General features: G+C 39.2%; 2 protein-coding genes and 1 non-coding gene across 5 annotated transcripts; 2 read left to right on the top strand and 1 right to left on the bottom strand.

The window, feature by feature from the left end:
- The first annotated feature begins 1,844 nt into the window (after positions 1-1,844).
- LOC105190795 (orexin receptor type 2) lies at positions 1,845-19,821 on the top strand. Of its 2 annotated transcripts, XR_003113933.1 has the most exons (8): positions 1,845-2,083; positions 4,407-5,499; positions 15,356-15,503; positions 15,683-15,901; positions 16,889-17,048; positions 17,251-17,363; positions 18,310-18,594; positions 19,091-19,225. XR_003113933.1 is itself a non-coding variant. In XM_019844918.2 (7 exons), the coding sequence occupies exons 2-7, from the start codon at positions 5,050-5,052 to the stop codon at positions 19,315-19,317; spliced, it is 1,317 nt and encodes a 438-aa protein (XP_019700477.2). In that variant the 5' UTR covers positions 1,847-2,083; positions 4,407-5,049; the 3' UTR covers positions 19,318-19,821. The 2 variants fall into 2 exon arrangements, 1 of the variants encoding a protein (XP_019700477.2); XM_019844918.2 differs by lacking the exon at positions 18,310-18,594 and having other exon boundaries at positions 1,847-2,083; positions 19,091-19,821.
- Positions 7,678-7,816, top strand: LOC112590026 (U11 spliceosomal RNA). Its single transcript, XR_003113943.1, has one exon. It is a non-coding gene; the product is annotated as a U11 spliceosomal RNA (small nuclear RNA).
- Positions 19,822-20,029: 208 nt separating the features above from the next.
- On the bottom strand, positions 20,030-25,976 carry btz (CASC3 exon junction complex subunit). Of its 2 annotated transcripts, XM_025305342.1 has the most exons (9): positions 25,584-25,976; positions 24,729-25,159; positions 24,521-24,656; positions 24,279-24,430; positions 23,763-24,178; positions 23,405-23,647; positions 23,217-23,249; positions 22,758-23,014; positions 20,030-22,602 (listed from the first exon to the last, which is right to left on the bottom strand). In XM_025305342.1, the coding sequence occupies exons 1-9, from the start codon at positions 25,674-25,676 to the stop codon at positions 21,922-21,924; spliced, it is 2,442 nt and encodes an 813-aa protein (XP_025161127.1). In that variant the 5' UTR covers positions 25,677-25,976; the 3' UTR covers positions 20,030-21,921. The 2 variants fall into 2 exon arrangements, with proteins under 2 accessions (XP_025161127.1, XP_011152031.1); XM_011153729.3 differs by lacking the exon at positions 23,217-23,249 and having other exon boundaries at positions 25,584-25,974.
- Positions 25,977-27,732: the final 1,756 nt, after the last annotated feature.

Genomic DNA, 27,732 nt, shown 5'->3' with positions numbered 1-27,732 from the left:
GATGTAAATTTATCAACAAAAAAAGAATGGTTTAAAAGAAGATATAATTGATTAGTTTGAGCAGTTTGATAGGTTTTGATACACTCTGTAGGCGACGATCTATAACAAATTAATTTTTTATATGCTTCCATTACGAAAATTTTACACGTCACATATTTCCATATTTTCTCGTTAATGTGCTTTTAACGAGCATCGAATAATTTAATAATATGCCTAATAAAAAGAGTTTATTTTTTTGTGTAGTACTATAAAGTGGCTTTCCCATTTGAATTATCGCGCTTTATTTTCGTAAATTTCACATGTTTTTACTAAAACAATAATGTTCATAATATTGATCTTTTATGTTTTCAGATTTAAAATTTCAGATTTAAAATTAAAAAATGTATGTTTTCTAATATCTATATCGATATTTTTTTTAACAGGTTATTTCTATTACGAGTCAGGCCGCATAATCGGTCTTCCACTGTGTTAAATATTAATCATTTCAAGATCAAATTTCATATAGTCCGAGCGATAATACGACTGGTATAAGCAGTTTAAATAATATAAAAAATATTTTTTGTCCGTTTATATTTATTTTCCCGTATAAGAACATATTCTTGTAGGTAGAAGAAAAAGGTCATAAAAAATATGCTGGAAGAATCGTAAAATACAAAGTTGTTAGGGACTGCAAGTTCCTCTTCATGGTAGTATCATTTTCATTTGATACTAAAGAAGTTGTGTTGTAAAAGAAAGAGAGGTGCTTTTCAAAAGATCAAAAAGAAATAATAAAAAGACTGAAAACGCTGGCAACACTGGTATTTGTATTCCACTGACTTATCAAGCTCGGACTTTTTTCTTTTGACTCTTGGGGATCTTTTGAATCTCTCGTTGGTTTGTTACAGACATTAATTCTCTTAGCATCAGTGAGATACACATGTGTGTGTGTGTGTGTCCTAAGGAGAAACACACACACACATATGTATATATATATATATATATATATATGTATAATATATATATATATATATAAATACGAGGACACTTAAAAAATCTTTTTCTGCTTGATATGTTTTAGTAGTATTTTTTTATTATAAAAATAGCACAGAGATAATCACCGTTTCTATGTTATGTCTTTTTACTATGATGATATGACTAGAACTAAATTACTAGAACTAAATCAAAATTACACAACGAATATTTTTTTACTATATTATATATATATATATGTATATATATATTATACTATATTATACAAGTTCATATTTCGTGATAAACGGTTGAATAGAGCGCTATCAATCACCTGAATTCGGAAACCTGTCATGATGTTACGCGATCTTCCTCGTATTGCCCACTTATATGTCATAATCTTATCCCTCATTCAGCCCTCAAGATAATTAATATTAACGAAGTGATTGTGTACGAAGACGATACGACGAATGGCATGTAGGAAATGCGGTAAATTGCGATAAATCGCCGAAGATAAGATAGCAGCGAGGCAGGTGGCGATTCAATAGACGATGATGAATGAACGCGTGAATAAACAGCGAGGGATGATGAATACTACAAAAACAGAAGATCTTACGATTTGCCGAGAATTACGTTCTATTAAATTATTAATGTAATGGGATCACAATCACACGATTACGTTTAATTCAGGTACGATTCCGCTTTTATTGTCAAGATTTCTTATTCATCGAAAGAGAGACTCTTTGATTAGAAAAAGCTAAAGAGATAAAGAAATATAAAAACGAAAAGAAAAAGAAAAACAAAAGTTATATTGAGAAAATTAATGTGCACTTAAATTTACAGCGTAAGTAATTGTACAAGATATCACGTAATAATCAGGTGAAATATGTATTTTCGTTCGTCCGGATCGTCCGCGAATTTCACACTGTGCGGCGTGACCGGCACACCGTGCACTCATCGGGCTCCGTTAAAACAGCGCACCTCAGTTTCGCAGAGTCCGCCGACACGTTCGCGTCCTTCCGCGGAGATTCGACGTTGTCCTTGTTCCGTCGGGGTGCGTTTACTTTCGCGCGAGGGAGCACCGTAACGATCTCGAGAAACGGTCGCCAATGACTTGTCGAATGCCGCATTTCCGGTATGTTCTTCTTGCCGAAAGTGGTCGCCCGGTAAACGAGTCGCCGAGAAATCGAATTAGAACTTTACGTCGCGCGAAGGAACTAGGCGATCGACTTGATGAGAAGTTTACGCGCGAATGTCACCGATAAACGTACGTGAATGAATTTCCGCCCGGCGGAAACACAGATCGTGCACAAATTATACGAAATTATTTCATCGAGTCAAGTAATTATTGTTAAGTAATTATCAATAGGAAGCACGTAGTATTCGCAAGTGAAAAGATTATATTTTCTTTTCATCTATATCTTTTTTTCATTTCGGCGTGACAGTATCTGACTGATTTTTATTAATTATTTTTCACCTCATTTCTAAGTCAGAGTACATTCTCAAATCAATATTAACTGCGAATACTTTACTTTTGTACACGTGCAACATATATTTTCTGATTGTTTTTAACAATATTCAATCTTACTTTCTGCCGTCGTACGTGCCGTCGAACTGTCGGACGTGAAATGTCGGAAAGGTTGTAAATTTCTTTAAATATTCCATTATAAATACATGTGTGAGTAATAAAAGCCTAATCTTACGTGACGGAAATTCGTAGCAAAGAAAGACCATTACTGTTATGAGCCCTCGAGAGGCAGAATAACCACGCAACTTTTCATCATAAAGCAACTAAATGTGTGACCGTGCTTTCGCGAGTAACGTCAACATTTCATCGCATATTTTTGCATATATTTCTTTAACGATTTCACGACAACTAATGCTACAGTAGCTTTTTGCAAATGGATTAGATTAGATAATGTTATTTTTTGGCAATCCGTCCGACAAGTTAATTTCAGTATGAATCGCAACGACGGGGAACGCGTGCGATATATGCGCGACGATAAATTTCAGCACGGTGACATTACAAGAGTCCGACGCCGAATAAATTCGCGGTATTTGCATTCGTATCTGAAGAAAGGCAGTATACGTAATTTGGTTTCTCGGTTGGCTTCTCACTTGGTGTACCAAACTAGCATACTACTTCACTTTGCGCGCGAGCGATCATTCCATGTAGAAAAACAAAATTCAGGATGTGGGATAAACTTTTTGATAGGAAAGGCTGGCTCAGTGTTAGATCGCGCGTTAAAACTCGTTTTGTCGAGAAGTTTATAATTGCGAGAAAATATGCGTTTTCTTTCATAAGCCGAGCAATTCAACGAAAATGAGCTTTTGCTTAATCAACCGTTAAAAGAGCACGACCGAGTGAAAAGTTATTCTCTCCGTAATTTATTCTCACGTTGTACGTAGCCGATAAAATATTTTAATTACTAAGCTTAACAAAACCTGTTAATATATAGGATTTACATTATAATGAAGTGAAGCACGAAGACTTGGTTAACTTGAACAAAAGATGAGAAAGTGTGGTTTTAATAATCTTTCGGCAGATCGGGGCGAAAGTTCTGCGAGTAAATGTCTTGTTACTCGTATCACGAGTATATCAATAAAAAGTGTGCGAGAGGTTAACAGCACATTAGCACTTTTTTATTGGTTTGCGCTTACCATGGCTAGACGGAACGTCGAACGATAGAAAATTCTTGGTAAAGATAGTAATTACATTATTTTCTCAACCGCTGATTAAAATTTAGGTGAACGAAGTTATCTCACGTAAATTAAAATAAACGAAGACTAGTTTTACACTTTGATAGTTTAATTCGTGAAATAATAACTCGTGTGCGAACAATTCTTTCGTGCAAACAAAGTCGCATAATCGATATTTTCACATTATGCAATTAAGGATTAAGGATAATGATATTTCGCTTCCGGATGATTGTTCTTTCATTATAATTAAGACAGCGACGTTGTTAACGACATTTCCTTCCGAGAGACATTTCCTTCCTATGTGTCCACTAATTTACTTGTAACCATTACACCGCGATCAGTGTCACTTAACTCTCGTCTATTGCTATTATTTTACCCGTTACTTCCCCGATAGATACCGATTAATCCTCGTCAGCCTCGGGCAGTTTCCAGCAATCGTTTATCAGCAATATCGATTTAATTAAATATCTGTGTATATGCGCAATCCGTGTATAAGTGCACTGATGTGATTGATCTCGCGCTAAATTTTACGCTTCTAGAAAGACAAACGCGAAATATTTCGAGAGATAGTAGAAATGATGTATCTTACAAAAGGCATGGTATCAGTTTGATCATACTACACACAAGATATCACACAAAATTCGCAATTTCCTTTTCTGGTAATATTTCGAAGATTGTAAAACTGACATTAACTATACGTCATATATAACGTACACTTTTCTGGCAAGAAACTAAAGATATGTATGCGGGTTTGACAGGAGCGGTTCTGCGATGTGATCGATGGATAGATTACGTGGAGTCAGGCATCTACGGCGGCATTTGGTTACCTTTGTGCGATTAGGATAGGATAAGCTGTTGTGCTGCATCGAAATCACGAAGTTTGTGCATACAGTTGTGCGCGAGAACAATATATATCCGGCATAGCAAATAGACCAAATGAACGACTCGAGACTACGTTCTTTATTCCGCGCGAACGAAGCTGATTGCGATACAGCTTGGAGCATCGAGGGAATGCATAATATCTGCTTCGGATAAATTCCATGCTGAGATTACACCGAGATAAGAAGAGGGAGGAGGAAGAGGAAGAGAAGGACGAATTTGAAAAGTAGCCTTCTTAACAAGTTGCACGTGCATCAGCCAGCGACTTTGCAAGGGTGCTTCGGGAGCACCTTTGCATCAACTTTTAGATGACATTAAACGACGTTCAGTTTAACGAACGACTTTGCTCTTTGCTCGCTTAAATCAACAAATGTCTAGCACTATGCCGATACAACGGAATATCGCACCTACGAGTAGATCGCGGACGAAGCGTTTGCACGGCACGTAACTCTTCGAGGGAACTACGATATCGGCGTTTTCGACATATATATCACGTGGAGAATGCCGAAGTAAGATCGCATCATGAATTTCGCCCTGTCGACGATCGCCGTTTGGCTGGCCTCGGTGACACCTCGTTTAAGCTATGCGCTTGACGATGCGGACTATTATTCGTCCATGGAGAGCGGACGTTTCGAGTACGCCAACGTTACAAACTGCACGAACGACGAATGCATCTCGGATGAGGATTATCTCGAGATGATGGTGGAGCACATATTCCCGAAGCTGTCCGACTGGGTGTTGATCGCGATGCACAGCATCGTCTTCGTGGTCGGTCTGATCGGCAACGCGCTCGTCTGTATGGCTGTCTATCGGAATCATTCCATGAGGACCGTGACGAATTATTTTATCGTGAATCTGGCAGTGGCCGATCTGCTCGTCTTGCTCATCTGCCTGCCACCGTCGGTACTTTGGGATGTCACGGAGACCTGGTTCCTCGGGCTGAAGCTCTGCAAGGCTGTGCCTTATCTTCAGGTAAGCCTATCACATTTGTCTCCGCGTAAGAATGCACTAGGTGTGGACTGTAGATGTTTCGCAACGATTTACAATCTTACGTTCTACTCGATCTACTAGTGAGAAATCCTTTATATTCTGCATTTTCATGGGAGAAGAGAACGAAACACATTTGACTGTACAAGATCTCTGACATTCAGCAATTTTACCGAATTTGTTAAGCTTCAGTGGCGCTGCTTGGTGCTTGGTTTTCCTGGAACATTCGACAAACGCTTGGTCCACAAATTGCCCTTTGTTCGCGTTTGAGAAATAGAAATTATTCTCATTCGCGACCCGATAGGCTCTCGCTCGACCTACTTGGATTTAGCACGGTGATCCTTGGTTTTCGCAACGCCCATGATGAGAAATAAAACTGACGGTCGTTCTTGTTGGAACCAAAAGTAAATTAATCGATCGTGCAAGATGAGCAAGTTTTTACAAAATTTTACAATCGCAAAATTTTCGAAATTGCTCTGAATTACACGTACATTTGCATATTCAGAAAGGAGATGGATTATGCTAATTGATCTCATGCCAATTATTGAAATTCTTCCGCGGGTTTTTTTTTGTGGGTTTTTGGGAACTTTACAAAAACGTTACAAAACCTGTTTGCTACGGAGAATAATAAAAGAGTCTTCTGTGAAAAGCGTATTGAAGTTTCTTAAAGCAGAGCCGACAGTGCAAGAGAAAAAAGTATTTGTGAGCTTCGACGATTTCGAGCGATCCCGTATTCGTTTCTAAATTTACGATTTAATCTCTGTCCACGTTACTCGATTTAATATCGTCTCTCTCGGTGAGAAACGGTTTTCATACGCGGTTTTCGTACGCGATGCACGTGATAAAACTGACAAAAATTGGCATTTGAGACAGAGCGCGGAAATGGTGCGACACACATCGTCTTTCGCGCTTCCTTTAGCAGCTTTAGAAAACCCCTTCGCTATTCCCAAACGCCTCTCAGCCTTCTCGGAATTCACAATCGAATACGGGCAAGATACGGAGGAAGTCGAGCAGCATACATTTTGCAATATTGGCTTCCGCTTTCTATTCCACCCTTATCGGGTGCCGAATGTCGCAACTACTGCGACTTCGGCAAAAACTGAAAAAATTTTTTATCGCTACTATGTAATATACAACGTGTGCAAAAATGTGTCAAATCTCTTTCCATAATCAATGATAAAACAAAAAGAAAGTAAGAAAATTAATCGAAAAGAATAAAAAGGAATATATTTTTATTATTTCATTTTACATTATTATTATTATCGGTCGAATGTGAGACTCGAACGGAGGAACTCCCCTTGAAACACGCTATTATTATTCATTATCATAATGTATAGACATAGATTCACATGGCGAGCCTTTATTTCGGTCAGCACTCAAGACTGATAAATCTGTTCGCGCAATAAAAATCCTTTTTAGCCAGGCACAGTTAAGTTGATTACCACTTTTGCTCGAATTACGCTACTTTACTGAGATTGTTCCTCCTAATGATAGTTTCGCTAATGTTTATTCGAATGTATTGCTAACTTCATTTGACCGACATATTGTAGCCTCTGTGAGGTGAGATTCTTCACAGGATCGAGTTTAAATCCGGCTGTTAATTGGCTCATCATCGAAACGTTAAATGCTTTGATGTATTTAATTGCATCATTACATAACACAACGAAATAATTAAAGCTCCCGATTTACTGGTATATCCAGATCGATTTACGCGATAAACATTGAGACAAATTAGTTTTCTTCAGTCGTAGATTAATGGGCAGCTGTCTAGATAGATATTTAAAATTTGACTTAAAAAGTTTGTAACAAATCTCACGTCTAATGAAATTTTCTCTGTGAGCAAGTTGACTCAACTTCTAAATTAATGTCTTACAACTTGCGCTCGCGGAGAAACTCTCTCTACACAATTCTTTATAAAATATTCGAAAAAATTGCAAGGAAAAAACACATGGAAAACTCTTCAGACACGACAAAATAAATCGATGATGGTATCGTAAACTCGAATGCTGAAGAGAAATGAGTCATCGCAGTTTACAGTGCCTGATTCGATCGAGAATAGTTTCTCAAGCACACGACAGATGGCCAAACTAGCTGCATTCTCTTCTCGCATTTATTTCTCAACATAACCAGTTATATAAAGAAATGGTATGGTAGCGATCTATCAAAAAGGGCCCACGCTACTTCTATAGCGCGTTATCTTGACGTAATGTCAGGGTAGCGGGGTATGGCTATCAAGACATACCCTGTGCGTAATTTTTATGACCACGAGGCTATTGGCTGCCAATTAAGCACCGATGCCTCTTCCTGTCGTGATTTAATTTCAAATATCTTTATTATTCTCGAATTGGATGGGTGTACATTTTTTTTCCTACGTTTCATGAGCAATTTTTTAATTCACATTCTTCTTTGAATGTTTACGGAAATGTTTTACACGTGTGTGCTATTACATCTCGCTGCTGGTTGGTCGATTTTTTTCTAGTTGAGTTACATGTGCTGTGAAGTGTATTGTACACGCGCGAAAATTTTTTAAATATTTAAATTTTGTATCCATAGAGCTTCATCTTTATACATATATAAGCATATATATGTATGTAAAAGAAATCATCAAATAAGCCGTGTCTGTGTTGAAACTTTCCAAGAAAAACTTTCATATTATTAAACTTTAATTAAGTAATGTTATGTTATTTTGGACATGTATAAAATATGTACATATTAATATCCTCGATAAAATGAAGCCACGATGAAATTATATCTTGTTCTGTAGGCAGTAGCGCGGTATTGTAACTGAGATTTTATTTTTCATATAAAAGCAGACAAAATATGCACATATATTAATATGTATGTCAAAATTTTCCACGGGATTGTATTTGATTAAAAACTGAGTTACTCTTAATTAAAATTGAATTAATGGAAATTTAGCTTTTTAACAGGACATTTAGTTCCCGGTATGGGATCTTAATATTTTGCGTGCTCGACGACTGTGATCAATTTCTGTTGTTTTTTTTTTTATTAAAAAGAAGCTATGGAATCACATTTATTCCTACTTTTATAGAGCCACTGTTGGAGCAAGTCAAATGATTTATGTCGCAAGGCGGTTAAAAGTTATCCAAGCCGAATTCTCTCTACTGTGCAATGTATTCTTCGAGTCGTGTGTCGATTTTATCATTGTTTCGTTTCCTCTCCTATCGCCAGCCATTAGAAACTTGCGGTTGTAACGTGAAAGCCCATTTCTAGACTCTGTATCTTCGGGAGCATTTATTGTCCTTTTTGCTCATTATATCAAGATTTATGTGCTCGATTTCATTCAATCTACTTCTTCATTTACCAATGATTTAACGTTTTTCTCTTTAAAGTAAACGATCATTGAAAGTGACGAGGACGTTAATAACGAATTGTTCAGTATAAAAATAATAGGGAGGCAATGCTTGTGTGTGCGCACGTGACAAATGTTCATCTCATAGGATAAAAATGCGACGTATATTTTGCTTAGTCTCGGTGACAATATCAACCACGTAACAAACCATTAACGTTAACGGTTATTACCGTATTACCTTTTCTCAGGGCTCAGGGCGCAGGGCAGAAATACTATCGTCGAAGCTAAAAGTGAAATGTACGATTTGCCTCTCTCGATAATCGATAATTTTCATTACAATCGATAAAATATACGGCTGTGGAAAGCACATGCAAAAAGTTCTGCTATAAATATTATTTTACCAATTCATTCACTTCTCATATGCGATACGACGTGAGATCGATGTGCCGTTTATCTTTTCGTCTACTAAGAGCAAACGCGACACGCGTTTTTATAAACGTCATAAATGACATATGTTCTGGCGGCGTATCGATCCTAACTTCTACAACTTGGTAACCATAATGTTGGCTGTTGCATATTCATAATTATCGCACGTGGCGAGTTTCCACCAAATGCAATATGAATGCAAATTTATTAAATTTAATAAACATACGAAACTGATCAGTAAAATATCCGTAAATCATCCGTATATCATCGGTGATATGTGACGTGTTGCGCATAAAGCGCAACAACGATCCTTCCATCACGATCCACTCTATCCCAGATTCTTTTCGAATGCATCGTGCAAGAAAATTCTGCGCATTATATTGTCGCGCTGGATTACATGCGTCTTGATTACACGAGTACGTGCCCGCACGTGTAAATTCTGTTTGTACGTTTGTTTCGTACTCGCGGAATGCATTATACCGTGTCGTGCGTCCGAAGGCATGCATTTGCATATATATATATATATATATATTCTTCTTTCTTATCCACTCGAGCTTTCATTCGCCCATTACAGTAATCTGCGACACGTGAAAGAGGATCAAGTGATATTAAAGACACGTGACAAACGCGCACGACAAAGATGACATTTTTCCGTTGTTACGTGTCTCAGGCGTTTGTTTGTCATACCTGTCGTTGCATCGTTCACTGTTCATCGTTCACCGTTCACCGCTCGCAACACGAGCAGTCTATTTTGCGCGAGCCACAGAGCATCCCGCAATTGAAGCCGATACCTCGTATGATTCCTCGTAAAATTCCTTGCGGTTGATTTTTGTTGAAAAAATCATGAATAGGTGTGCATGGGTGACGCATGATCGGCGACGATGCTCGTTGATATCGTCAGGACCCGTCGTGCTCACATCGCGCGTACAACAGATAACCGATATTTCCATCAATCGTCGCGTAACATTGTCGAATATAAAAATCGCGAGAATAACGGCCGCGCGTTCGGAACAAACGAACTTTACAACTATTATTCCGCCTCATAGACCGAGAACGGGGAAATACAGTCGGAGGTTGAGGAGGTTCACCGTCATATCGATCTGTCGATGACAATTCGAGTGAGAAAACCCGAACGTAAAACGCGAACGTTCGCGGCTGTTTTACCCCCTCTTCCTCCCTCGTTCCTTAATCGTACTCTCGTCGACTATTGAAAATGATATTCGGTAACGCGACAGTTTTCATTGCGTAACGCGCAAATTGTTCGCGTTGCGAATATCGCGAACGCATTGATTCTTATTTTGTAATCTTAATTCTCGGCTCGGACTATATTTTACCGCGAATGCTCGAAAAGGTGTTTCTCTGGAAAAATTAATTATGTACCGGATAAAGGGAAGGAGAATGTTTCGTGTACGATATTTCCGTGCGGTCGTCCATCTAACGAGTACTAGCCGTGCCTAAGTATGTTGCTTGAGTAGTACTGGCTGCTTAAGTAGCCGGCGTTGGGTCAATTTATCCCGGGGGATAGTTTTTATCTGCATTATTTATCACGAAGAAAGATAGAAGGGGTCTGGCCACACACACACACACATACACACACGAGGTCTTCCATTGTTAAACCGTGTCCGACATAATCGTTGAATTATTAACGGGTCCATATCGAGATAAAGTTGAAAAATAGAGAAACAATGAACAGTCGGGAGAAAGAAGTTACGGTAAATAAACGCGAATTCATAACAGGGTTACCCGAATTCAAACGCGCACGGTCTATTCCTATTGCGAAGTCGTTAGTGTTGACCATCGAGTTTACGACGTTAAACCAACGTAGTATCAACTCTCTTTATCGTCTATTGTTCAGGACGCTGATATCAAGGTACAATAAGAGGACGCCACGTAGTGGCACAGAGTTGTTCATTTATCCAAAGTGTCTCAAGACTATATTAAATTTAATCATTCTTTACAACTGCGATTGCGGCTACTAAACTTTGGCGAATGCGGCCAATAAAATAAAATTAATTAAGCTTCAGGATACGCGCGCGTGCTCTATTAAAGTATCGTACGTGGGATTTGGGACGCCCTATATTGTGTTGTGGGCAATTCTGCAGCAGTGCCATATCGGACATCGATTTAATCTAGAAACAATAAATGATGCTTTATATATCAAAGCATTTATTACCTTTATCACGTAATATCTAATCTCGCGATATCTAGTATTAAATATATATCTAATATTAAATATATATCGAGGAGATCAGATCTCTATACATAGGAGAGATCCAGAGAGTGTCCTCGGTCAAGCGTACTCCCTTTCAACTTCAAGCGGTCTCTTCGAGTTCGATAGTTATCCTCGAGTGAATTTTCCTTTCACGAAAGCGCCGAGGCAGCGATAACTCTCCGATTATGGGTGATTGTTCTTGATGTCTTCGTGTTACCGTTGACGAAAAATCAACCTCGACTCGGCCGTTAAATGTAAATGCGTTGCAAACGAAGCGTTCTCTCCGTATATGCTAATTATTCGCATTTAATTTATTACATATTAATTAAGTATTTTTATTTGCTCATGCCCTCGGAATTTTTCCATTTCCTTTCCGTTCTTCGCGCGCATCGTAATGTTCGTTCCGGTAAATGCATCTCTCGCATGTTTTCGACTCTCTTCTTCTCACAATTATATATAAAAAAAAGATTGCTCTCTCTCTCTCTCTCTCTCTCTCTCTCTCTCTCTCTCTCTCTCTCTCTCTCTCTCTCTCTCTCTCTGTTCAGCTAGCGGTAGAATAGGCGAAATAACATGACCACCATATTAATGCTTCTATCGCGACTGCTACGACCGTTACAGCGTCAAAGCTAAAAGCATCAGCAAAGGCAATCACATACTGGCCAACATCGTCGTTCGGTAAATTAATCGAAGGTCTATCGTTTCCACGACACATTACGGACAATACGTACACACCTGTGCTGTAGCTCGTATATCGCGAATACGAACGTCAAAAATCAATGAAAAGTACCCGCGAACGCGGGTACGGGCTAATCGTGAGTAGGGTCGACAATTTTGGAGGTATATTGGATTTATATTTTGAGATTATGTAATCCAAGAAAACAGATAAGAAATATTTAATTAATGTCGGTCGACGAATTAAACGATTTCAACGGGACCATTCTCGAAAATCAATGTGCCTAAAAGGGAAAAGAGCTTTGCTTCTTGGTGTAAAATGCAGGATTACTCCGGTTTTCATACAAACAGCAATTTTTCATGATCATATTCATTTGTCTCGCGTAAATCCGTAAGAATTATAGCAACATACGGAGTCGGTGTTTGTCGGTTTCGTTATATATGCACTTGTTTACCACGATGCATGTTGCCGTTGGTAAAAATAATGCAGGATTTATATAAAGCTGCATTTCGCAAAATATTTTGCATACATGCAGTTTCTCTTAATCGGATATTCAATATAAAGTCAATTTTAACCATTATCATCGGATGCTATAAATTTCGCTTCTGGCTTTGCGTCAGTCTGTAAAAAAACGAAACTTTTTTATTTTAAACGTATTGTATTATAAGAGAGAAAGAGAAAGAAGGACGGAAAATCGCCGGGAATGTGTCGAAATCTCGTTTTACGCTCGACAGGAGGTTCTGAACCAAAACTACGTATTCCGTCGCAAATAATAAGCCGCTTAACGAAATCTCTCTTCGTAACGATTGTAAAATACACCAGGTTAGATTGCACCTTTCATCCGCGTGTAACAGCACAGAAAGTTGTACACGGAACCTTTCATCGAGTTTAAAATTATTTCAACCACACATACCGAATTCCGCTTTATCCCGATGTATCTCGTACTTTGAGTACGAGAGCAACGAGAGACACGTACACGATAACTTGACTTGAGATTTGTCCGAGATTTAATACAGGAATTGTATTGCAATTGTATTGTTTATCTATCTTTTCGTGCAGTAAAATCGACTGAAAGAAAATACGTACGACGGAGAAGAATTATGAATTATCGTAATATTCTTCCGATTAGTAATGGAAGGAGAATTTGCGAGAAACTGGAAAAAATGACAAATTTATCCGCGCAAAAAGAGACTGCGTGAGGCGAGACTCGCGCTGAAGCGTTCTATCGTATATTATTGCGTTGACATGCAAAAGTGTACGAAGCTGCAGCTATTTCAGCTGTATGTGTAACTTGATTAATCGTTTGAATCTAGAACGAACGATGAAGTTACCGTCAACGAATGTATGTTATACGTAAATAATATATTACGCTGCATGTAACTCCGGCGTGTTGACTGCGCGTTGACACGCGTCGAAAAATACTTTATGTCGGTTACTGTTACAAGTTGAAGAGACCGCTTCACCCGACCGGTGAATCTGAAACATCATGTATATCACGAATAGATCGATGATATCCATTAATCAAGCGCGGTCGGTGCACTGTCATTTTCCATGGCGGGTATGATTTCGCCACTTCAATTCGTGACGCGTACATGGTGCCTCGTATACGCCATGCTTTTATTTTCGTGACGTTTAAATTGCAGATAAGTCGAAGTTCGTGCCGGCGGTACACTCCACGAGAGAGTGCGGTTTGTATATGGCGTAAAAAGAAAAAAAAGGGAGGAAAGGGAGGAAGAGAGAGAGAGAGAGAGAGAGAGAGAGAGAGAGAGAGAGAGAGAGAGAGAGAGAGAGAGTAAAAAATATGACGCGTCCGACGCATAAACTCGCCGTACCGCGTGGGCACTATATCAAGATCGCTATGGAACGCGGACGACCGAGCTCAAACGTCCGAGCTGGGCTATATTTTACACGCAATACTTCTATCTCACGATGCGATCGACCGTATGAATTTTTCAAGGAGACGATTTTGACGCGGTTCCTCGCGGTGCCGCGGCACACCGGGGGTAACCGGGAGTAACCGGGGGTAACCAGTGCGCGGCCGGCTCGTCTCGTGTTTTCCGGCGACGCGAGACAATTACGTCGTTAATCATTTCGCTAATGCGTTACGCGCGGAAACACGCGTGAGCCGGCGAGATTGCACTTTCGAGTGTGTACTGTTGTTGACGCCATCTCAACTGAATGAAAACTCGTCGTATCTACGCGAAAATAAGTTTCCGACACGGATTCGTGACGCCTAATGGCGTTAGATTCTACGGAGTAACCTACTGACCGTGCTCGCTCATTTCATTATCGCACAAGCGTCTTCTTCAAATGTTTCCGCGTCTCTCCCGCCAGAAGGAAACATCCGCCAGGTGTCTCTTTCCGATTTTAATCAAGTCTGGTATGTTTATGGAGAGCGAGTGGAATTAAAAGATACGTACTTTTATCGGCCGAGATACGAGTTTAGGATCTGAGACCACTCTGAAGAGTTTCATTCTGGAAATTCCAAGAAACTGATGAAACGCAATGTCGTAGATACAAAGATGCTTTTCAAGCGAACATTTTATAAAGTATTCGTAAAGTATCACCGCGTACGTAAAGTATTACGTACATGTTTGAGATAGAAAAGAAAAAAAAAAAACTGAGCGATATCACGCGACCTCTTCTTCGTTAATCCGGGGAAATTCGATCGTTTTATTCGTCACTCGTCATCGGAGCGCCACATCAGAGAGACTTTTCAGTAGACTGCACCGGCTACCAAGAGGGGATCCAAGTAATTTCGAATGAAGAAAAGAAGAGAAATACGGTTCGTTGTCGTGACAGTTGCCACGTGTTGCTATAGTTGCTATCGCGCGCGAGTGCTAGCGTGACGAATACAACTCGCGAGCGCGAGCGCAGCAGATAGCCGCGATTTAATTAAAACGTGCCACATCGCATTGCACATTCGCACGCCGGTGCGGCGCGGCGACGGGGCTCTGCGAAATTGTTTCGTGTTCAGATACGAGGACTAAAAAGGCGATACGCCTTGTCTCCTTGTCGTTCGATTGACGTTACGCACGTACGACAGCTCGGTGGAAAATATTAATTCCCGGATTCCGTTTGGTTCACGGTTGCGATTATTCGCTCGTTTTCCCGCGATACGCACCGCGATCGCTCGAGCGAGCGGGGAAATAGAACAGGACAATAGCTCTTTACCATGCTGTATTAATATGCGGTGTAACAATGTTCATTGTTTTAGACAGTATCGGTGAGTGTGAGCGTTTTGACGCTAACTTTCATATCGATCGACCGGTGGTACGCCATATGCTTCCCGCTGCGGTTCAAGTCAACGACGGGCCGAGCGAAAACGGCCATCATAATCATCTGGTTAATAGCGCTTCTCTTTGGTAATTAATACAAAAGTATCGCTTCTTAACGGAATGACGTTACTCCCTTTCGTTGAACAAACAACAGGCATTATTCACACACAATTTGATCTGACAGACATAAAATGCAATACGGACTTGTGCGAATATCGCACAAAGTCACAACTTAACGAACTTAATCTTGACTATTTTTCCGTCAGACATTCCGGAATTGCTGGTGTTGCATACGGTGCCGTCAAACAGTCGAGTGCAGACTGTTCTATTCACACAATGCGTTTGGTCCTGGAGTCAAGAGAGCCAAACTACCTTCACCATCGTCAAGTTGATCCTCCTCTATATCGGGCCACTACTCTTCATGAGCGTAGCGTACTGGCAGATTGTGCGCGTCCTTTGGAGAAGCGATATTCCCGGACACAATCGTAAGAGCGAAAGCTATATTCTGTATTACAATTCGTCGTAGCGTAGCTCTCTCTCTCTCTCTCTCTCTCTCTCTCTCTCTCTCTCTCTCTCTCTCTCTCTCTCTCTCTCTCTCTCTCTCTCTCTCTCTCTCTCTCTCTCTCTCTCTCTCTCTCTCTCTCTCTCTCTCTCTCTCTCTCTCTCTCTCTCTCTCTCTCTCTCTCTCTCTCTCTCTCTCTCTCTCTCTCTCTCTCTTTCTCTCTCTCTCTCTCTCTCTGTCGCATATGTCGCATAATAAACGAGGAAACGACGAAGATTCGAAAACGTAAAAATTCACATTTCTATTGGAAATGACAAAGCGCAAGGGAGCTCCCTCTTTCACTTCCCGCGGTGTGAAAAAGAGAGCTTACTCATTGTGATTCCCAATGGGTCACGTGCGTAGGCAGGCCGATCGAGTCCTGAGAGTGAAGAAAAGGATGCGTGTCTTTATATCGCCGAAGACTCTGCGCAGAGGACTTTATGTAGGCCACACTCTCAATTTCACTTTCAATCTCGAAAGTCGGTAAATTTAATTGAATATAACGTAGAAGACTTTACGCGGCAAATCTGTATTTTTCTGTATAGGCGATGATATGCGCGTGTGTGTGTGTGTGTGCAACGGTCAATGCTTCCGTCGCACGTTGTAATGAAACGAACCGAATGAAACGATTTTCGAAATCGGATGCGCATTGTATTCAGATTACAACGTAAGCTGCTTATTCTGAAGGTATATAATGTAAGTCCAGTTTTGATCACCGATAATACAGTACACAGTTCAGATAATCCAGTCTACACGGGAGAAATGATCGGATTATCGAAAATGCGCGTCGTACTTTACGGTAAACAACAGATAGACCGGAGCGACACGACGAGAGTGTTACACCGTTACACGTAACTAAGAGGAGAAAAGCAATTTTGGTTTTTCGATGAGCGCTGCTATTCTGACAATTTCTTTGTATCGTACGTTACAGTGTCCACCAGGGTATACCATTCAAACGAGATTCCATTGTCTGGAGGTGGAAACCCGGAGGGTCAATTGAGATCCCGACGGAAAGCGGCGAAGATGCTGGTCGCCGTGGTTCTCACTTTCGCGATATGTTTCTTTCCGGTCCATTTACTGTCCATTTTAAGGTACACTCGTGGCGATATTCGCAATTTTATGGCGTTCACGCGATATTACGAAAGAAAGAAAGGAAGAAAAAGGAGATTCGGAAAGCCGTTCGGAACACGTTGCCGTTCCGTCGACAACAGTAACAATCATTCTCATCGACACGCGACACTCAATATGACGAATCTGTCGCATATACAAGTAACACGGAATCTGTTGTTTCAGGTCTACCATGGCGCTACCGTCAAATCAATGGACAATCGCTATTAGTCTAATCGCCCACTGGCTTTGTTATTTCAACAGTGCGGTGAATCCTGTCATCTATAATTTTATGAGCGGTAAGGATGTGTGCGTGCGCGTGTATATTAACATTCAACGACATTTCGTAGACACTGACGTGACAATCGGATCGGAACGTTTGCGAATAGCTGCGAGAAAAAAAAAAAGATATGAAACGCGCAACGTTCGGAATATCGATCGTGAAAACGAGCACTTTGCGACGAAAATGGTAAAGACACCTAACGATAACAAGTTATCGATGCGCTTCGACGTTCTCGTCGAGGAAGAATCAACTGCAATTCTACCGGATTTATATCGGGACACCTCGCGCGTGGGGAGTGATATTTCCCGAGCACACAGAGGTGTGCAGGATTACCGAATGTACTGAAGTGACTTCTATTAAAATGCATGACGCGTCGGAGGCATGCACGCGCGGTGCACTCCCGTTGTTGTTTCGGTAGTGCTTATTCGTCGTGTAAAACTGGTTCGTACCTCACACCGAATTAGCTCTCGTGGTGGAGTAACGGTTGCCAAAAGTCTCATTTCAAGTCTATTCTTCTTCGTGAAAATAAAAATCTGTGCCGCGGAAATCCATTGGGCTCTGAACGAACTCGCGTGCTAACGCGGCAGCGTGCAGGCGCACGTATCGTCCAACAACAAAGCGGGTCTCTTAAACGCGCCGCCACGCCGTACATACAAACTGTAACTCATAATTAAGTCATAACAATAATTGGAATTCCCAAGTTAATTATACGATAGATGCTGCATGCGCGTCCACGTAGAACTCACTCCCCTGACTATTATTCGTTGTTGTATATCGTAATATATCGTCGTGCGTCGTCATATCACATACGGCGGAGATATCAGTTTAAGGATCGAAAACGTAGCTCAGAACGCGGATACGGCGAAACGCTGACGCTACTTGTGCATTTATGCATTAGTGAGCCCGCTAAATCTGAGTGATCGAGTCATTAGTCGGACTATTCGGACTACTCTATATTGCAGATAAGTTCCGGCGAGAGTTTCGTCGTAGTTTTCGAGAATGCGGTTCCCCAAGCAAGCGCTACCCCGAGAATGCGGTTAGACTACCGGACAAAAGCACGAAGGGGTGTCATATGAGCTTGCGAAATCGACCGTTTTGACACGTGGCGAAACGAACGTCGCGGCTGACGAAAATACAACTCGAAAATACACCTGTACGTACGAGCGTCGTGGCCGAAACGACGTTCGTCGAGACGGGGACAGTCTCGGCAATCGGCACTCGTTAAATCGATCGTACTCGTATTTAGGGTGAGGCACAGTGCACAGGATAGTTATTGGTATTTTAGAGTATGTTAGTTATTGTGCTACCCCCCCCTTCCCTCCCCCTCCTCCCTCTCACGTCTTATCCCTTCATATCTGTTGTGACGAGTCAATAAACGGATATAGCTTTATATAATAGAATAGCTTCTGAATAACGTAAAGTTGACGCACCAAATATTTTACGTTCAATTATTATAAGTTATAAGTTTATTATAAGTTATAAGGCGAATAGAGCGAAAATTGGTTCGTCATGAAACACATCTCAGTCAGTTTATAAACATAAATAGAAGCGTACACATAGACTTTTCGTATAACTAGTTTTCGTTTACGTATAACTAGGTTTCGTTGGTTAGTAATACCAAATAATACATATCCGTTCACACATAGCCATTTTTTTTTTTTCAAATCATATCGAGTATGTGTGTTCTTATTTTGTTGTTTGATTCTATCATAAAGATAAACATTGCGAATAAATCTGTTGCAGGAAAATTTCGGAAGGAATTTAAACGTACCTTTTGGTGCTCCCGCAACAGCAGAATTGGCGCCCATAAACGTGGATACGCGAGTGTCTTGGATCCTCTTAAACAACGATCACGGATTAACACAAGATCGACTCACACAGTGTCCAATAATAATAATGTTCAACAAAGTACCGAAGTTATACCTCTCAGTGCTGTAATCAATATGTCGCACAGCGAGAAAATTGGATGAATCGAATTTTGTGGAAAGTACATCACACTAAATTTTCTTTGTTAAACTGAGGTTCACAATTCATGTAACGCTATCCTTTAATCAATTCGCTTGTAAATAAGCACTTACGAGGTATCAATCCGCACGGTGTCATTGAATTTGCTGCTTCATAAACATATTTCGTTTCATATCAATATTGCAGGTATAGATAATAAGAATCGCAGTAGTTAGTAATTAAAATTAAAATTGGTTGTTTGAACGCATAGCAAAATGTGAAAGAAAAATAAAACGTGCGAATACAACTCCGTTTGTTCCGATGAAACTTAAGAGTTTTGGTCTAAGCTCAGTATATTTCTTGCGCGTCTCATTTGTAATGTAATATTTATTTTCTATTATACATTTGGACATGTCGATCAAAATATATCTACAAAGTTTATAATAAAGTGTACGTAATTCTATCTTAAAGTTATCATATAAAGTTGTTATATATGATATTAGTTCTACAAACTGTACAATATATATATATATATATATATATATATGTATGTATATATATATATATACTACAGCAAATGACGTATATATATATATATATATTTTTTTTTCGACTTGTTTTCGCTTAAGTTTACACTTTATTGCATAGTAGTATCGTTCACATATATAAATTTCCTGTTAAAAGCTCCTTTTCCGTTTCATAGAATTTTGTTTTTTAAGGCTTCGTATGTGTGTATGACTTTGCCATTATTATATTTCTAGCTATAATGATCTTGGGGCGACTTGCAAAGAAAACTAATCGATTACGTTTCATCTGGACGCATTTCTTCGCAAATTTCAATGCGGTTGAGAATGATGTATCACTTCAATGATTACCGACACTTTATACTATATATTCAATCTAGAACTCAGAGATATACGTAGTTTAGACAATTTGAAAAAGGCAATGTACATTATCATATTTGTGACAAACAGCCAGTTTATATTTAATAAACTGTAAAATATATAATGCAAAATATCATGACAAAAGATATTATAATATAAAAGAAAATTAAGTGGTAAACAGAGATATTAAACAGCTGTTCGTTCCAGCTGTATGTACTCCCTTACGTTTTTCTTTTCGCTAAGATGAAATGTAATTTTATATCTTTACACAAAGACAAAGCAACGAGAGAAAAGTAGTGCAGAAATGCGTACGAAACACACAAATGGAAAAAACACACATCTCATTAAATTAATATAATTCTTACTTTTGTTTTACCCTTTCATCGCGCACGGAAAGTTACTTGTAAACACGTATAAAGATACATGCACACTTACGTTATTCAATGAAATGTATTTCGTTAATATTATAATATACTACAAACATTTCTGCACTGTAGATAGTTGTAACATTGGAAAAGTATGTAGAGTTATTAGTTATATCGTGTCGCAGTCATGGCGGCCACATAGCTGCCGAATATATTACATTATTAGTACACAATAATGGTTTCCGCTAAATAATGTGACCAGCTACAGTAAACTCTGCTTATGAGAAAGAAAAAAAAGTTATTCAATACAAGGCGATAATAACAGCAGTATGAGATTACTATCTAAACGTTATTGTATCGAATAAAATGGTTTGGATATCGATCTTTTGGGAAACTTATTTTATTCTAATCAATCGTGTGAAGTCTTTCAAGATTTTCCGATAGGTCACCGTAGCCATATACTGGACTACGATATCATAGAGATGATACCGTAAGAAGCTGTTCTTCGATTATATCGAAGCAAATATTAATTAATTATATAATTGATTATATAAAATTCTTAACTATTATAATTATAGAATTGTATGATCTCTCGCGCGTACAATCTACAAGTGTTCTGAAGAAGTAGAAAGAAAAAAAAAAAAAAAAAAAAAGAAAGAGAGAGAGAGAGAAATTAAACCAATTTTGCAGCCATTTGTTCAATGATATTACCGAAAGGAAAATTTCGGCTTCTCACATATATAACGAGCAAGTTTAGCTTCATATAAAATGTTAAGAGAATATTTGGCTATATATCTCGCAAATCCGTATTGCGAATTAAATATAACAATTAACGTACGAAAATATTGATTAAATAAAACGCTCAGCTAATTTGCGTAAACTATATCTTAAAATAAATAGCGCTAACATGGCTGCAGTGGCGGATCCGGATTCCTAAAGTTATAAGTCACAATATACACGCATGTTAGACACCTACTTAGCCTAATTAGTTTACTTAATGCGCAGTTGCAATAGAAAGCATCATTTTAAGATTCGACATTTTAATCGATCGTAAAATCTAGTGCTATCGCACTCCTGAATAAAACATATGCCAATAGAGAATCGATATTTGATTAATAATTATTCCGAGCCCCTGATATTTCTATAGCAAGCAATTGCATGCACAGAGCAATTGCCAGAGTAAATATGCGAATGGAGATATATATGAATGAACGAGATGTATTTTCCAAGCAGTATCCCCCTAACCTATGCACTGCGGATAGTCTAGTTCCGTTTTGTATCCTGTTTGCAATTTGGGACGAGTTGATGGGAAAAAAGATCGTACCATATGAATACAAAGTGCATATATATATATATATATATGTATATAATTACACTTTTCTTAGGCTGCCGCTTTTTCGACAATAGTATTTTCGGTAATCGCGGATTCAATGTTATTTAATTCGTGTTCAGTCTCTGTGGCGGTGGTAGTGATCGTAGTAGCGGTAGCGGCGGCGGTGGTAGTGATGGCGGTGATAGCCAATGTCGCTTGGTTGGGCAAAACCGTATCTTTTTCAATGCATGTTGTTTCCAGTAATTCTTTCACACTGACACTGTCATTTACGTTATCCTTCTTAATGGATGATGCGTCAAGCATTATGTGAGTATCGACATTGGTATTTCTGTCTACGCTTTCGTCGATATTCACTGTTCTAACTGTATCTGAGGAAGCTTGAATCTTTTGGGATTCTTGATCTTTCGGCGTGCTCGATTGCTCGACTTGCACACTGTCGAATTGTCCCGGCACAGATTTCTCGTCACTTCCAGCCACTGCATTAATCTTGACTTCTTGTTGCTCAGGCTGTTGCATATTACCGAGTTGGTTACTTTGTTGATACTGCTGAGTGCTTCTACCTCTTCCTCTGCCACTTTGCTGATTATCAGGCGGTGGAAGAATAGGTATCGCCGCTTTCGGTCGTCGTATAGGGGCTGTCTGTGCTTGCTGCTGTTGTTGCTGCGCTGGACTATAGTAAGTACATCCTTGCGGTTGAAACAATTCTTGAGGCGGTGGTGGTCCTTGAGGCTACACAATATTAAGATACGTAATAAAATTGCAAGTATGAAATGGAAAACGATATACATATACACTAAAAAAAGAAAAAAAAGAAAGAAAAAAATAATGTGTACACTTTGAACGTAGATTTCGAGTAACTCGAGAAGCGTGTATGTTATTCCTACCTGTACCGGAGGATTATATCCTTGGTAACCTTGAAAATTTGGTGGGAATGTTGGGCCATTTGGACCGGGTACATAATTAATTATACTAGGAGGTGCGGTTTGAGGTGGGATAAATTGAGGTGGCGGCACTAAGAACGCTGGTGGTGCGTAACCAGCAGGTTGTCCGCTGGGCGGTAGAGAAATAACAGGTTGCCCCGCTATGGCTGTTGTAGCTGGAGCAACTGCGGAAGATTGCTCAAAATGCCCTTGTGGATAGCCTGGAACATCAACAAACATGATGAATCGTGCGAGACAGCCGGCAGCTTCGTAAGATAACGCGCGATATTATTTCTCAATTCTCAATTAATAAATTTGCACTTAAATAGCTATATATACATGTCATCCGATTAATTAACATCACATATATCCCGTTCGCATCTCTTAGAACATATATACTCTTAAGATGTTTTTCTTTCCTACCTTGAGACTCTAGAACGGCTCTTGAATTTCCAGCTAGGTACGCGTACATACAAGTCATATACATTAATGTCAAATACATGCTTGTATACTACACCACGTGTAAAGCCGTATAGCCATAAAGAATAAGCATTTAGCCCATAGAAATAATGAGCTGAGCTACACCTAAGACTGAATGCACATATCATTACCTTGAGGTGAGAAATATCCGTGTTGTCCGTGTTGGGATGGATAATTCTGTTGGCTCGAAGTTTCTGAAATGGTAGTCCGCTGACGCTGACTAGAGTAACGTTTAGGTCTGTTTCCAGAGCCGTCTTGTTGTTGCTGTATGGTCTGTTGTTGCGAGTGCGTTTGTTGCTGGTGTGATTGTTGCTGTTGCATTCTAGGTGGTACCGCGTTTGATCTGTGTTGGTTGGAGGACGCGAAGAAACCTTCTACAGATGAAAATGGAAAAGAAGATAAAGATTGGTCCAAAAAGCACTATAGTTACATATCAATATTGCAATATTTGCAGAAATACTACTACAAGAATATTTAACAAGAACTCACTGCTGTGTCTTGCGGTCTGGTGATACTGAGTACCATCGCTAACATTGAGCTGTTTCATATCATGAACAAGCTGATGCTCATCGTTGAGCTGCGCAGTATTGTTCCTTCTATTCTCAACAGCAACTGGAGCAGAACCACGGCCTTTCGATTTATTCTCAACTATTCTGTTAGTGACCATATTGTTATTGGCATTGGACTTGAAACCTCTACCACGTGTTCTACTTGCAGTCAAGCTCACAGATTCTTGGGTATTTCTCTTGTTGACACTTTCTCTTGGTGACGCTTTGTTATTAGCCAATTTTTCCGCATCACCACCGGATCCGGCATTTCCATTTGCACTCTGATTTTGAACCGAATGTTTACCATCTTTCTTCCATGCTGCATTAGTGGATCCATTTGGTGCTTTGCTTTCGCTTCTGTAAATAAGTTTCCCGCATATAAAATAGTATCGGAATCCTTTTCTTCGTATGTAAAAAGTATGCTAATACAAATATAACTGATAAAACTATTACATACGTGGATGTATTGGAGACAGTAGCAGGCTTGGATTTGATATTATCTTGTTGCGATTGAAGAGGTGGAAAATTTTGCGTCTTGTTTTGTATTTTATTCTTACTACTGTACCAAGCAGAAGAAATTACAGGTTCTTCTACTTTTGTTGGAGTATTCTATGAAAATTTAAGGGAGAAAAGAGATCTATAAAGCTTGCACAATGATTAATATCATTAGATTATATACGAAGATCTCATGGCACTTACTTTACTAGAACCAAGACTAGGGAAATCCTCATTATTTTTATGGAAACGTCTGTTAGTTCCTCTACTGGGAGTATTGCCTGTTTTCCCATATGCATCTTCATCTTCCCAGTTCCTTGTATACTTGTTAGGCCCACGGCTAAGAAAATATATAATTTGCAATACATAAAACGGCAAAATTTAAATCAAAACCTTACTGCAATAAACTTACCCATATCTTCTTCTCCTTCTAGCTCTAGGTGGCCCCTCTTCATTTCTTATATCATAACCATATGTTGCTATTAACTCTTCAGGCTTTTTTGGAGCTTGTTCTTCATCGTTATACCGATCATGGTCCCATCTATCTCCTTTATCTTTCCACACTTTTTTCTCTTTAGTTTCTTTCACATTTGTCTGAGTCTCAGGGTTATTGTCAGTTATTTCATCAGTTGTACGATCATCATGTTCATAAAATGTCCCACGTTTTGGAATATATTGTGGGTTACGTCTGTCTTCATCATCGTCCAACTTTTTCTGTGGCTTCTCTTCCTCTTGACCATCACCACTTTCTCGTTGTTCTCCTCCATCTTGTGATTCAGCATCAGTATCACTTTCATAAATATCACATTCTGAATCTTGGTGTCCATCGGTTTGCTCACTGCTCTGTATAATATATTACAAGTTGTGAATCAATGAGTAAAGTAATATGTAGAATATGTATGTGAAATTCTAAAACATGTTAGAACATTCCTATGAATATAGTAACATTTGCTATATCCTAGTATGCAGGAGTAAATGTAAAATCGATTAAAATGCTAAACTTTGCGGAAACAATCGTCCGCAAAATCGTCAGTAACAGTTAAAATAAAGTAGGTCCATCAACCTACTTAAAGTGATCTGTCCTCAATTGACCCGACAATACAAACGTGATGTAAACTTCCGTCATCATGTTTGCACGAGGAATGTATGATGAGCGAAAAATCGAATCGTGCGAGATGCAAAATCGTCATCACCGCGTACAAGCTTTTTCAAAATTGCTTTTTCAAAAAGTTCCCTGTCTCCGAGATGATGAGAGGGAATACTTTACCTGAGTCTCCTTTGTCACATTCAATTCTTCATATGAATCCGAGAGATCATCGGACGATTGATTGGATTTTCGACGTCGTCGCGTATCCGACATATTACTCAATGTTGAAGACTAGGCGTCTCTACTTTTTTTTTTTTTTTTTTTTTCTTAATATTTCTGTTCTAACGACGAGAACGAGCGAAGGGTACTGACAATTCCTGCGAGACACCTTGACGATACCTTGGGTTAATCCTTCATTGCAACTAACGTGTGTACATGAGTACACGACATCAGATCAGAGACCTAACAGGACTATTTCTCAGTGTGCTGCTGCTGCGCGCTCTTCTCCACCTAATAGGACTAGGGATGGGCGATATCACCTCGATTATTTTGACATCGATTATTTTTATCTTACGAAATCGATTATCGTATATTTTTTTATCTTCTTGATTACTTCCTAAACGACAGTTTTTTATTCGATGTTACTAGAAACATTACCAATGTTCGTTTCTACCAACCTTGTTCAACTTATCCAGCTGGTTACCTCCATGAAATTGACCAATCGCAATTGGTCTAGTCTGTCGTCAATCGGAATTGACAAATACGATTGGTCAATTCCGATGGAATGATCAGTCGGTTATATATAAATTAATTGCAGTTTGTAGAAACGAGCATAATAGCGTTTTTAACTCCCTGACACCAGTTCAAATTGCTATTTAAAGCCGTTAAAGTCCAGTCGGCGATCCAGGGGACGCAGAGTCCTAGGGACCTCAGAGCCGTAAGGTCGTCGTAAGTAAATCAATCCATTTTGATTATTAGCATGAATTAAATTGAATTAAGCGGTTGATTGTTTTCCTTGCGGTCGAAGAATAATCAATTATAAATGATCAACTTTGTTTTACGACTTAGCAGCACTTTACAACTTCTATTGTAGACCCTGTTTAAGGGTCTACAGAGATCTACCGTGAAGATGAAATTAAGGTATTTACACAGGTATTTTAAGGTATTCTCGTTTACACGGATTTTATACACGGATCGTTTCATTGGATCGTTACGAAAGTTTTGAAGATGAACTTAAAATGATCTTGAATGAAAGAACGAACTATATGTATCTGTTCTTCTTCGGCTATAGGTCTATTCTTTTTGGAATAACCTCTACTAGCGTAATAAGTCGAGCGAAACGGATATATTTTCTCTCTTAATGTTATCATCTTAATGTTAAAAATTAAAATGAAGTTGGCTAGGGAATACTGTGACAGCCATTCAGAATCTTGCTTGTCCGGAAATAGTATTTATAAATATGTGGCATGCAAGAAGTTTATTGGCTACTGCGATATTCCCTAGCCGACTACCGCCGCGCGCGGCAAGCGTTGTCGCGTTCTATGTGCAATTGGCTTAACGCTCTGTATTAGCCTATTTCGTGGTCGTCGGTGTCAACCGAATTTATTCTTAACGACCATGGCGGCGGGAAAGCTCTGAATGCCTGAGAATTACCGAATTTATTTATTGAGCTTTAATCTTGAAGTTGAAGTAAAATTTTGTGAGGTAAGTTGGTACATTCCTAAAATATTTTAAACTGTGCGCTGATGTGAGATAATGGAAGAATGAGAAAAATTAAAATAATACGATAGAATAGAGGAATCTTTGATCTTCAAAAATCTTTGATGCTTTTTCGAATCCACAAACTGTTTTTGCATGTCTCGATGTCAAATGTAACGAGAGCTGCGACAACTGACAGCAAAGTAAAAATGCTGTCTATCAAGAATCTTCTTGCTGCATTAATTAATGATAAATAAAGCGATACGAAAAAATTTGATATCGATCGTAAATATGTCGATGACCTTGCGAGACATTTTCCTACTAGGTTAGAGAACGACATGTACGATTGGAGCGATTTTCTTATCAGACACTTTGATTAGAAAAAAATCACTAGCATGCGACACCGACAATTTATGTAACGTCGCGACGATAACGTGACTGCTATTCTTTATGTTAGTTCCGGGTTACCGGGTGTTTTACCAGTTGCTATCAGTCGTTACAAAAACGACGTCGCGACACGCTGGAACCACGCTGGAATTTCCATTTTAAAGCATGCCGATGCACGGGTGATATTAATGACAGATAACACTTCACACATGACCGATGGTTCACGAAAAAAAGCACTGCGCAA

The sequence above is a fragment of the Harpegnathos saltator genome, unplaced genomic scaffold, assembly GCF_003227715.2.
Source record: "Harpegnathos saltator strain DR-91 unplaced genomic scaffold, Hsal_v8.6 scaffold694, whole genome shotgun sequence".
Lineage (NCBI taxonomy): Eukaryota > Metazoa > Arthropoda > Insecta > Hymenoptera > Formicidae > Harpegnathos > Harpegnathos saltator.
This window is presented reverse-complemented; position numbering and strand designations above follow the sequence as displayed.